The following is a 12582-nucleotide window of genomic DNA, read 5'->3' on the forward strand; positions in this document are numbered from 1 at the left end:
TACTTGTTAGCCAAGTGTGAACTGCACGAGGAGTCTTCATCTTTCTTCCTTCAGTGTGTAAGAGACACTGCTGCACATATTTAAACTCAAGTACTTTGATTTAACCTGGTTGAAATTTCTGTGACATTGGGACACACTTTCCTGAATGCTCCAGGGTGATATCTTACTTCCTAAGAAGTTCTAACTTGTTTTTAGGAGCTGTAGTATCTACTGATAAGAGTTCAGAACTTTTTCATGAAACACCATTTCCCCCCCTTCCTTCAGAACACAGCAACACCTGCCTGACAAAAAAAGAATGAAGAATATACAATGTATTACTTAGGTAATCTAATCAGATCAAACAGAAGAAGTCAGTGTAGAGTTTTATGTAAATTTAATCTGAACAAATCAATTTAAAAATACAGTATAAATAATTCTTAACTTATATAAAAACTGATTAAGAAAATTTGGGGTTTTTTTTGTGCTTCTTACTAACTTTACAAAAGACCATTATTAAACACAGAAGCAAAACATTTTAACTATGGCCTTTTTGTTAAGACATAAAATATGTACACACTCACAGTACTTTTTTTTGGTGCAAAATATGTACTGACTGATAGACTGTACCTTTCTGTACAAAGACAATTTCAGCTTACTTTGCATAGAAGAAATCAACACACACACACAAAAACCCCACTAGATACATAACTTTGTTTTTAAAATACTTCAGGTAAGCCTTTTGGAAAAATTATTAGGCATTAACTTTCTCCTTAAGAGTCAGTTTTATTTTCTAAAGCATTAATTAAGGCTATTCCAGCATTGAGGTCTTGGCAATACATGTCCAAACCATTGTCCATCATACAATGCCAGACGTGTGCAGTGTGTTAGCAGTAATTTTGCCTGCTAACACAGTCAGCAATTCCCTATCCCAAAATTAGTCTTCTGAAACTTCAAGTTTTCGTTGAGGAATATATAGAGTTCCTTGAGAAATTCTCTGGGTACCATCTGAGTTTGCAGAGAGTGAGGGTTCTGTGTTTGGCCCTCCTGGTGTGCGGAAAAAGTTTTCTGTAACTGCCTGAGGCTCCTGAGGTTCCTTTGGAGCAGAAGGCTAAAGAGAAAAGAGAAAGTTACTTTCATTTATGGGGGAATAAAAAGTAAATTCTACTTCTAAGTTTCTGCAGGATGTTAGCAAACTTTTTTTTTTCCCCCTGAAATTTATAAACTTAACTTTTTACTGAGAAGGATATACCTGCATTCCTCGATTTATATATATATAAATACATAAAAATATGGTTTCTCTAATCCCCTTCCTTTTTAATACAAACAGGTATTAGGCAATGAGGTATTACATAAAAGATACAGAAAAACTTCCAGTGGGAAAAAAGTATTTAAAATCCTGTACAATCCTATCCTATTAAAAGAAAAGCTATTATTAAACACAAGAACTTGAGAGTAGATTAGGGAAGTAACAAGAAGTAACAAGAAGGAAAGATAAAGTAACAAATGGACAATTTGTTAATAAGCACAGTCTCAGATCTATGTAAAATCCTCCCTCTACAACAGTTGTCTCTTCACATCTTGTCATCTTCCAGCTGGCTCCACTTCCACCACAAATAAGTCACTTATCTTCCTTGCTAACCTCTCATTTCTACTGTACTTAGGCTGGCCTTCACTGCTAGCTCTTTTTGGGCAGTGCTGATTTCTAAAGATCAAAAAGAAATGTTTATTTATAAATTTTACCTGCTGTTAAGGGAACTACTGCACTGTACTTCCCCCTCAACCCACCAGGGTCGAGTTGCAATATATTTCAACTCACCTTCCCTTCTTGCATGTTTGTGCTTCCTGAGCTATGGCTGATATTTTCTGATTGGGAAGAGACTGGCACGTGCTGAAGAACAGGATTTGCAGGAACTTGCACACCAGCAGGTATTAGTCCTATGTGTTGCAGCATAAAGTTCAGAGCTGAAGAGCTTGGATTTGGGGCAGAACTGGTACTGCTCGAATTGAGGCAGGAGTTGCTCAGTACAGGTGCAGCAGCTATAGAATTTGGTGACAGCATTATGTTCAAGGGTGTTATATGAAAAGCAGGAATATTGACTGTTTTCAGTTCTGAGGCCGGCATTGGAATGACACCTGAAACAGAAACACCAAATGTTGACGGGGATTAGGACGAACTGGCCGCGGCCCCTTGAGCCAGCCCCCCGTGCCCGTTGCCCTGGACACTGACCAGTGATGGGAGAGCTGTAGGCTGTGTGCTGCAGTGAGCACACGCCAGCCTTCTCTTTATTGGAACACTCTGCCTTGTTGCCATGGGTGCAGTGAGTCAGAGGAATAAGATAACCAGATGGAAAAAAAGTCTGAGAAAGAAAGAGACAGCACACCTTTAGCCCAAACATGTAATAAACAAACCCCAAATGTTTTCCAAAGCTGCAACCCCCCTTGCCTTATTCTTTATCCTCCATGTCCCCAGGATCCCATATCCCATGCCTGTACTATTTTCTGTCTGAAACGAGGCAAACAGACTCAATGACATGCTCTTTCAAGTAAAACCACACAGAAGTCAGCTGGCTCCATTTCCAGCTGATATTCTTGGTGGGGAACTGGAAATCCACCTGGGATTAACACAGCAATTTGACTAGATGGAAAAGAAATCCTGATACTGAATATTTTTTTTCCAGGAGAAACATCCTGGACCCAGTAATCATCACATCACATCATTCTTGGATTGTTTTTCATAAAACAAATATTGGAAGACAAAACTTTTGGATTTACACATTCTGTTTTTGTCATCACAACTGTTCTTTATCCAGGTTCTCCACAGCAATCAGTCTTAACCACAGAATACTGAATTTTACTGATGAAGAGTTTTGTGTGATCCCGTTTCAAAGTATTTGACAGTCAGTATATGCAAACAAAGGACTGGGGAGGTAAGGGATCTCAACATTGCCCTCAGCTCCTTAGTGTGACCTCCATTCTAATGGAAACCTGAAAGCCTCTTTATGTCCTCTTATTTGTGTACTTAATGCAGAAACAGAAATCCTACACTCCTACAAAATAAGGTTTTAAAAGCACACTAAAAAGAATCCAACCAAAGACAGCCTGTGTAGGTGTAGTTTGTTAAAATTTTGTTTCTTTCACAAAGACTCCAAGTAGTGTTTTCCCTGGCAAGACAAATCTTACCTCAGGAGCAGGAATGGCAAATGTCACAGATATGTCTTGTTTTGTTTTGATTTTATCTTCATCTTCTGGAATATTTTCTTTTGTACATTGGTCACAGCAACTTGCCATGTTTTGATCTACTGTTTTGGTTTCATTCTGTCTCTCTTCCTGGACATTGTCCATTTCATTATTAGTTTGTGAGCTGTTGGAAGGTGGTTTCTCATTCTTAGTGGATTCTCCCTTTGAAAAAAGTACATACAAAAAGAAAGGCAGGTGTGGTAAGGCTTAACATTGTCAGTTACAGCCCTTTCCTCACTCCCAAGTTTGTGCTATAAAAATTTCTGGTCACTGAGATAGTCAGGTCCATGCTATCACCTCTTGTTCCTTCCCAGCTAGGATTTTTGATAGCATGTGCTGTCATAACACACCCATAACATATGATGGCTGTTTTGGCAAGCCAAATTTACAGCAGATTTATAATTTACAGAGATGCTAAACAATCAGCAGCAGAGGAGTAGAAAGCAATCCAGCCCCAGTCTCTCCATATACATTATCTGACCCTTTTATTCTCTTCATGTGCTGTTCTATTATGCCTACAACAACTGGGTGGAAATATTTAGAAGGTATCAGGATTTTGGGACATTCCCTGTCCAGTGAATTTTATATGTCCACTTCCCCTCCTAACACCTCTAAAGCCAAGAATGGATGGCAGCAAGTTTATAGAATCCTAGAATTCAAGGGACCTTAAAGATCACCTCCTTCCAACCTAGCTCTCAACCTGACCTACTCCAGAATCATACATAAATAGGTATGTTTTGACATAGTGTTTTGGGAGTTGTTTTATTTTCACTACACCTGTACACTTTGTCTTTTTAGATACAAACCCCAGCCCCTCAAGCATCAGCAAGCACAGCAAATGAACTCCATCTTTTCAAGCCTGATGTTATTTAAAACACCCACACTCAGTGGCAGGCTCCTACATCACTTTGAAAATGAGTAGGTGGCAACATCACTGAGCTATAAAATGGCATTTTAAAACTAATTTAACTTACCAAAGAAGTATCAAGGCTTTCCTCAACACTTTTACGCCTTTTAATTAGATTATTCTCTGGTAATGCTTGTGATCTTTTAAGGCACCGCCGAGATGAAGTTTCTGATTTCGTATCGGGTCTTTCTTCAGCTGCCAAGGACTTTGTTGGCTCCTCCACACCTCTCTGAGCGTCGCCTTCCTCAGTGGTTATTTTATTTAATGCTTTGGAATTATTACTCTTAATTCCAGTTATGTTAGCACATGGCAGAGGCTGCAACATGAAGCCTGGGCTGTAGGTTGTCACAGTGTGGGCTTGGGAAGGGTGCAGGTATATTGCATATGAAACCCCCGACTGAGGATGAGGTAGGATGACTGGCGACACCGAGCTGTGGCTCGAAGGGCACACCCCGAGGGGCTGGCTCAGAGCTGGCTGCTGAGAGGGTTCAGGCTTGGGGACAGCCTCAGGCGAGGACAGGGCACATTTCATTTGCATCTCTTCTGCTGTCCTTAAGCAAAAAAACAGACAAAAAAAGCCCAAATGTATTTTAATTTTCATTTTTAATGAATGCCCTGACAAATTATCTACTGTAATGCAAAGAGTTAACATGAACTTGTACTTCTCAATCCACTAAAAAGAAAATAAATGAAAAAATAGCCTGCAGTACTAGGGGTTAGTGGTTTTTGCAGGCTATTGCCCCACTCAAACTGAGCTTAACGTTAACTTAATGGCCAGTGATATCATAAAGCTTCTCACCTTTAAACTTGTGCAAACTTACTTGGATTGTCCTTCCAGCTGATGTTTAGTGATTGCTGGAAACTGAGCTACTGTATTGGGGAAAACTGGTAAACTTTGATAAGTACCTGGTTGGAGGAGAAAAACAAATCCAAACTGTTAGTACATCAAATTCAGAAGTTAAAATTTAAAGTTAATTGGAGGAGACTGCGTTATGTAATGTAACATACACATTTAATGAGACAACTTATCCTCAAACTCAGCCCAGATTTGATTTGATCAACTGGATGTCAGCTTACATCAAACAAATTTTAAAGGCCCCAAAGAGGATCCCTAGCAAGAACATGAACATTGACAGGTAATTTTCTGGCCATTTTTTGGAATACAGAACTGCTAAGATAGTATGTTCCAAAGCAGAGTTTCTACAACAAAGCAGGTTCAGAGAAGATCCAATATTCAGAGATTCAGTGATTCTACCCTAACAGAAGGTTTGTAGCCATTTCTATATTTCTGACAGTTCTGAAGATTTATTTTTTGAAAGGAGGCACCACCTACACATCTGCATGTCTTGTGAGAAGAAGGCAAGCCCAAATATTTAATGCAAGACTTTGTTTTCTTCTGACTTAAAAACAAAGGCAAAGAAGTTTCTAAAAGAAAAATTATAAAAAGATACATACTGGCACTTATTTTAACTGGGCTGGTTGGAGCAGACTGGATCTTCCTTCTGTCATTTTCTATAGTCTTAACTAATTTTATTAGAGATGAATGCCGAGTGAAGTTTTGCTTTCCTTTTGAAGGAAAAAGGGCTTTTGAGCACTGCTCTTTGGAAGGGATGGATTCTGAAATAGGTGGGGAACAGGTTGTAGAAGTTGCTTCAAGTTTCGTATCTGAAAAAGAGAAAAAAAAGAGAAAATACATATCATGTGCAGATTCAGTAATTAAAAGCAATTATTTGAGCCTGGCTTATAATTCTTGAAGTATCAGCAGCAGCAAAGATGGAAATTCAAGAATCTCAGTATATGAACATTCACTGTGTGCAATTAGATACTGGCTGATGTGCTGTTAAGGACAGTGATGTGACTAGTAAAAGATTTTCTGCTTTTTCTGTCTTTTGGTCAAAAAATTCTAGTAGAGAAAACAAAGAAACAACCAATATCATCAGCAGAACAAAAGGAAATGACACATACACCTACCCTGAGTATTTGGCAAGACCTCAGGACCTGTCCACTTGAATGCTGGTTTTCTACCTCTCTCCTCTGTAACATGAACTTTTTTGATAAGCTTGAGGCTGCTGAGAACATTTGCTATGTCATAAAGTCTTCTAATTTTAGCTGAAATTAAAAAAAAAAAAAAAATGGTATAGCAGTTACAATTAACAAGTTAGCATGTATCAAATAAATGTTGTAACACCCTTTAAGCAGCTGAAAGGAAACAGCTTTAAAAAGAATTACAAGAACAATTTCGTGGAACAGGTATTTATACAATGAAATAACATTGTGATACAAAGTTTACATGTAAAATAGAGCAACATAGATACAGATCTAAATATGGAAAAAAGAACGTTTTCAAAACAAGTTAATTTCTGTGCAATGATCAAACCTATACAAATCTTGTAGTAAAAATAAGTAGACTAAAAGGCAGGTACACACATGCAATGGCAAACGTGGGAACTGGAAGGAAGAGAGACACTAAAATCCAACAGGATAATCATTCTGCCTGTCTTCCCTGTCTCTAGGTTGAGCTATTAGGGAAAAGTTTTAGGCAGAAGTCAATCTACAGGTGAGTTCTTCAGCAAAGTGAATGTGTTAAGGCCAAAACTGATACTGAAAATACAGTCTAGCAAGTCATGGAATTTTGGACTGTGCTTCACAACCAAGAACGTGGTAAAACATGGGATTGATACCTGAAATACAGGCAGATATATGGAACGCCCTGAAAATGCTTTTAGTGCGAGACAGGCTCTTCTAATGGAAGAATAAAAGCAAGCAAAACACCCCTACTGAGTTGCCATCCACCCTCTCTGTGTTGCTGTGAGGCAGTGGAAAGGAAATAATGAACTGAAACCAGCAAGGATCAGTATTTGCATAGATACAATTCCACACACACACAAAAAAAAAGTAACAAAAACCCAAAGAAAAACCCAAACAAGCAAAGGAGCCTGAGAATCAAGGAACAGACTAATTTTCAATGAAACCTGCAACTATCCCTCAAAAGCAGCACATTTTAAATTATTATATGTGTACTGACCTAGACCTAGAAATACCATTTCATTTGAATGGAGAGGAAGGGGAGGAAGTGTGCAGGGAACTGAGAGAAGGGTAAAAGAATGAAGAAATAATTGGCAGTTAGAGCGCAGGGTTTCATTTCCTCTGACATGCAAGTTGGTCACAGGACTTCTACAGAATTTCTTTCGATTTCTACCATGTTAGTTATGTGGCCAGAACACAGATTTCACATGATTCTGGGGCATCTTCAGTGAAATGATGCTGAAAACTTTGACAGGCTGCTTAACGAAAGAGAAATTGTTACCAGTATGGAGCCTTGTGACATTACTTCAGGAGGGAGGATTTAATGGACTTCTCTTAAGTGGGCATTATGTACACCATTTATGTACACAAATTATAAACCACAGAAGGTGTTTAGTGGGTTTTTGGAGGCTCAAATAAATATTTGCAGCAGGAAAAATAAGACAGTATTTTTCATTATATGAAGTAGTACTGGGATAATTCATTTAGCTTACACTTGCTGTTGTACTTACTTTTAAACTTGCTTTTATCTAAGTCTTCTAACTGATCTTCTCCAATCAAGATTTTAGCAGCAACTTCAAGGCTCACTATTTGAGGTGTTGATACAAGAAACAGCATCACAAATTTCTGACTCATCACACGTAAGGACTTGTATTTCCTGCCATTCACTGATGCTGCAGCAGACAGGAGAAAGGATTAAAGTATTCAGTGACACACCAGCTACAAACATAAAACACTGAAGAAATTTGTCAGTAATAATAATTGTAAGAGCAACACAGAGACTAGGCAGGGCCAATGCTGACTCCAGAATCATGTTTCTACATGACAAGAAACAGATGATTGGGTGGATACCAACTCTAACTACAAAGAAGAAAAGGTGATGTGTCCCACATACACATTTCCTATTGTCTGACAACTCGTACTCTTAAAGATGCTTAACCCGTAATTAAAATTTCTTCCATGAATCAAACCTAAATTTATAAAACAAATTCAGTAATTTATGCTTCAGGTTTCTATAATATTCAATAATAACTTCTGGTTTCTATAATAATTCAATGGTAATGGCAATTGGATTATAAGTTGGTGTATTTGATAGTTTCGCCTGATGTAGAAACAAATTACAAGAACTGAATGAACAAGATAAGTGAAAAAGTGCAGAGCACTTTTTCTCACCACAAACAGTTGTGGTGCCTTTGGAGCAGTACCATCTCAGAGAAAAAAAAAAAGAAGGCAAATAAATGTTTTTTCCAAGTTCACAGAAATTTATCATTATAAGAACACATTATTCTTGGCATTATAGAGAATTATTACCAGCACGAAATTCCACTCCTGGGAGCTCGACAAAAGACATTTCTGACTGCTCACTTGAGCCAAAAGGACTTGCCATTTCTTCATTTCTTTCACTGTCAGGATCGAATTCATGCTCATACTCTCTTTTCTTGATCATCTGGATTTGCTGTATGTATTTGTTCTCTTCTCCCACTTTTTTCAGGGCCTGCAGGGTCTGGGGGAGGTTGTGGCGCCCGTGCCAGACGTATCTGTTCCTGGCCAGGCGGCTCACCATGTGCAGGCTCTCCAGCACGTTCACAATGTCATAGATGCGCCTGCGCTCCACGTCTGCAGAGGAAAAGATGAACCTGACATCTCTGCTACATAAAATATGTTCACCCATGCATTACCTGCAGCACAGATTCCTGTCCTCCCTCTTCATATACTTCTAAACCTTTTTTGCCAATTCCCTGTCACAAAAATTTCTGAAAATAGCCCCCACAGGTCTTGCCAGCAAGGAAAACAATTCATATATGGAAGGACTTGCTATTTGAGAGTTATACTTGGCTTTCAACATTCCTCGAGAAATAAAACTTACTGTTGCCAGAAGAGCCATTACATGGGTTTCGATCCAGCTTTAGAAAAACCAGGGCATTTTTAATTATTCACTGCACTGATTTTAGACTATGTCCTTAAATAACCTTGAAAACTCATGATAGGAAACTGTTTTATAACTTCTTTTTATATGTTATTTTATTAGCACACTTTTCTCATTTGTCTAATAAACTCTTGGTTTTGACCAGACATTTTCTAAAAGAGATGTCCTTTTGTACAAAGTATAAAAAAATGTAAATCATACCGATTTAAAATTTTTATGGCTATTATATACTATTAACAGTATATAAGCTGTAGAATACTGTAATTCCATAGCCTTTTGATTTAAAAAAGGTTCAGCTTGATGTTAGAAACACAGACTCTGCAGAAATCATTGGTGCAATATAAAAATAGTGATATAAAATTAGAAAGTTAAGTTATCATCAAGAACAGAAACCAGTTTCTTGCTTTGATGTCATGATCAGACAGGAAGCTATGGGCTCAGTTTGAGAAATGCTAGTTCCTGCTGCAGAAATCTAACCACTAATCTTAGTCCTCATCTCTGAGCCCAAAAAACTGCAACTGGTTATTTGTGACATCAGCAATAATTTAGATGGTTAATATGGAACAACATTCAGAGTTTCTCAGTTCAGTTGACTGAGGAAACATCAGCATTTTAAAAGAACTGCTCTAGGCATGAGGAGTTTAAAACTGGGTTTAAATAAGTTTGAGAGAACAGAGTAAGCATCCAAAATTGTATGAAGCAAAAATGTAGTAATAAAAATGGCAAGTTATTGGCAAATTTGCATGAAGAAATATTTAATAGGATGAACACCAACTTACGTAGCTCTTCAGTGACTTCATCAAGGCAAATGTAACTTTTCTGTGAAGGGCTGGGGTAATCAGGATATCGAGCTAAGAATTTATGACACAGTAATCCGAGACTTTTCTCTTTGCGGCTTGGCTGAGACTTTTCGTTTTCATCCCCCAATATGTGCTCCTACATGGAAATAAGGAAAAGAGAATGTGAGATTTTTGACAATATGTAAACACAGATATTTAACAGCATTGTAGTGAGCACTGTCAAAGGGCCAGCTTCTCCCTTTGTCCTCAGCAGCTGTGAAACAAAACCAGAACATTACCTGGTGCATGTAGCTAGTCAATATCCTTACTTACATTTGGTAAATGTTTCAAAACCAAAACTTAAAAAAAAAGATCTGTTATGTCAATGTATAATTTTTTATACTGAATAAACAGCCTTCAGCTAACTTAAAAAAAAAAAAAATACAGCCAACTTTACCACATACCTGCAAACAGTGTTTTGTCTGTAGGACCACACTTGAACTGTCTGACAGTTGCCTTCCCTGTTCTCTGTTCCTAATCTCAGGACTGGCTGCACTAATCAGCATTTTCAGGTTGGAAGTAGGTGTCCATGGATCTGCTGGAGGGGTTTCCTTAGGTTTTGGGGGTGTGGTTAGAGGCTGACAGTCAGGCTGTCTCTCTGTCAGTACCACCTGTGAGGTAGCTGCTTGTTTCAAAGGGGTTCTCAGTACGTTTTGGCATGGCTCAGAATGCTCATTTTCCTACACACCAAGAAAAAGAACAACAGTGATATTAAAAACCAGAACGACAGTGATATTAAAAACCAGGTGCACCATGATCCATTTATCAATAATAGTCAAAGGGAGATAAGAGATCCATTGCATTTTTGGGTAGGTCTGAGTCGAGGGTTCCGGTCCTACTCTGAACCTATGAGCCCCTTCCCTGAAACCATTTCTGTGCCTGTAGCTTAAGGCTCGGGGCCTGTGGCATTTATTCCTCGGGTAATTTTCCTTTTCTTTCCTCTGAGGAAAGTACAATCAGAACATATGTTAATGCATAGCGGAGAGCTATGAATAATGGCTGAAACATGTCATGACCCGGGAGCAGGTGTGATGGTCCTTATGAATTCTTGTTGGGCTAAATAGACACCAGCCTACATGTCAGGGAACTCTTATCCTTTATCATATAATCGCCTTAACTCCGGCGACCAGCCCAGTATACAGTAGTCACAGAAGTGTTGGCTAACAAGCTCTTTTACAGTGAACTTTAACAAGCTCCCAACACTCGCAACCAACTTCGGAGCGGAGTAAGGAGTGGAATGTGACCGCGGGGCTTGCCGAGATAGAACAAGAGAGGAGAGGCCAAAGACGGGAAAGTGAAGGAGAGGGATGCCCGGGCGGTCTGGATCGGGGGCCGACAGGAGCTCGGGACCGATCCACTTCCTTGCAGTTCCCCTCGTATTCCCCCCTTTACTTTTCGCGCCGTGTATCGGCGCATGCGCGGTCAGCCCCGCAGAGCCCTCCAAGAAATGGGTTTGGGGTCTGTGGTGGTCCTGGAGCCCCTTCCACTGAGGTGCCCGGGGCTCCAGGCAGGCTTACGAGCCTGGAATTGTGAGGGAAGCGAGCTCGGGCCAACGCCGCCCCACCTCCGCGGGACCCTCTTCCAATCGCACCTTCCCTGTCACAGCGCCACAGAATGCCTGAGACGAGCACGCTTTAAACATCGTTATACCTGCTCCTCCACACACCTTCTATTAAGGAAGAAACAAAGAGGAAAGGGGAGGCAAGAAGAAGAAGTGTTCTTTACGGACTCGGTGGATAAAGGTCGTGAGGACGAAGATTCAGGAACTTTTGTTAACGACAGAAATTAGACCGAAGGCAAAACGCGCTCGGTTTCTGCCATCCCGCGGTTTCTACGCGCGATCGTTCTGATCGAAGCGGTTTCACCCGCAGGGGGGCTGAGCGCGGCCAGCGGGGCTGTCACCGCCCCGCGGGAGGCGGCAGCCCCGGGGCTCGGCTGCTCTCGCCCACCGGAGGAATTACCTTGTCGCCGGCCCCCATCTCCCCGCCCGCCGGCCGCATTCTCCCGCCGCCTCAGGAGGCGACACCCGCCGCTCCCGCCGCGCCGCTCCACATCGCAGGTCCCGCCGGCTCTGCAGGGCGGGAGGAGGAAGGGAGGCACCGTGACGGGCCGGTTCCCGCTGCCCTCCGCGGCCGCCGGGCTCGTCCCGCCGCCTCCCGCCTCCAGCGCGGCCCGCGCGCGCCCACCGCCCAACGGCCCCGGCCCCGCCCCGCCGCGGCCCAGCACCGCCCATCGGCCCTGCCGGCGGCGCGTTTAAACACAGGGGAGACGCTGCCCCCGCGCCCGCCCGCTCTCTGGCGCTCCCGCCGCGCACCCCACGGTCCGAGAGCGCCGGCGGCCCCCGAGAGCGGCGATACCGCGGCTGTCGCCCGCCCGACCCCGGCCGAAGCGCGGGGCCGCTCCCGGTGCCGATTTGAATTCAACGCGCGGAGCCGCCGCGGGCGGGTGGGGCGGGCGCGGCAGCCAATCAGCTCCCGGCGCTGCGGCCCGCGCGGCCAATGGGAGCGCGGCGCTGCGCGGCCTCTCCCTCCTCCTCCCGCTGCCGGGCGAGCGCCCGCGGGTCTCGGGCCGGGACATTGGCGGGTTCCCTCCCTCGCTCCCTCCCTCGCTCCCTCCCTCGCTCCCTCCCGCCCCAACGGCCGCGGGGTCGCGGGGCGGAGCGGGCGGGG

At 42.1% G+C, this 12582-nt stretch overlaps 1 protein-coding gene across 1 annotated transcript; it reads right to left on the reverse strand.

Moving 5' to 3' along the window:
- Positions 1 to 391: 391 nt before the first annotated feature.
- On the reverse strand, positions 392 to 11953 carry E2F8 (E2F transcription factor 8). The gene is made up of 13 exons (XM_069016431.1): positions 11875 to 11953; positions 10318 to 10593; positions 9854 to 10010; positions 8459 to 8764; positions 7660 to 7821; positions 6095 to 6232; positions 5579 to 5788; positions 4945 to 5029; positions 4191 to 4674; positions 3160 to 3378; positions 2207 to 2336; positions 1796 to 2112; positions 392 to 1087 (listed from the first exon to the last, which is right to left on the reverse strand). The coding sequence occupies exons 1-13, from the start codon at positions 11911 to 11913 to the stop codon at positions 914 to 916; spliced, it is 2697 nt and encodes an 898-aa protein (XP_068872532.1). The 5' UTR covers positions 11914 to 11953; the 3' UTR covers positions 392 to 913.
- Between the last annotated feature and the right edge of the window lie 629 nt (positions 11954 to 12582).

The sequence above is a fragment of the Aphelocoma coerulescens genome, chromosome 5 (assembly GCF_041296385.1).
Source record: "Aphelocoma coerulescens isolate FSJ_1873_10779 chromosome 5, UR_Acoe_1.0, whole genome shotgun sequence".
Classification (NCBI taxonomy): Eukaryota; Metazoa; Chordata; class Aves; order Passeriformes; family Corvidae; genus Aphelocoma; species Aphelocoma coerulescens.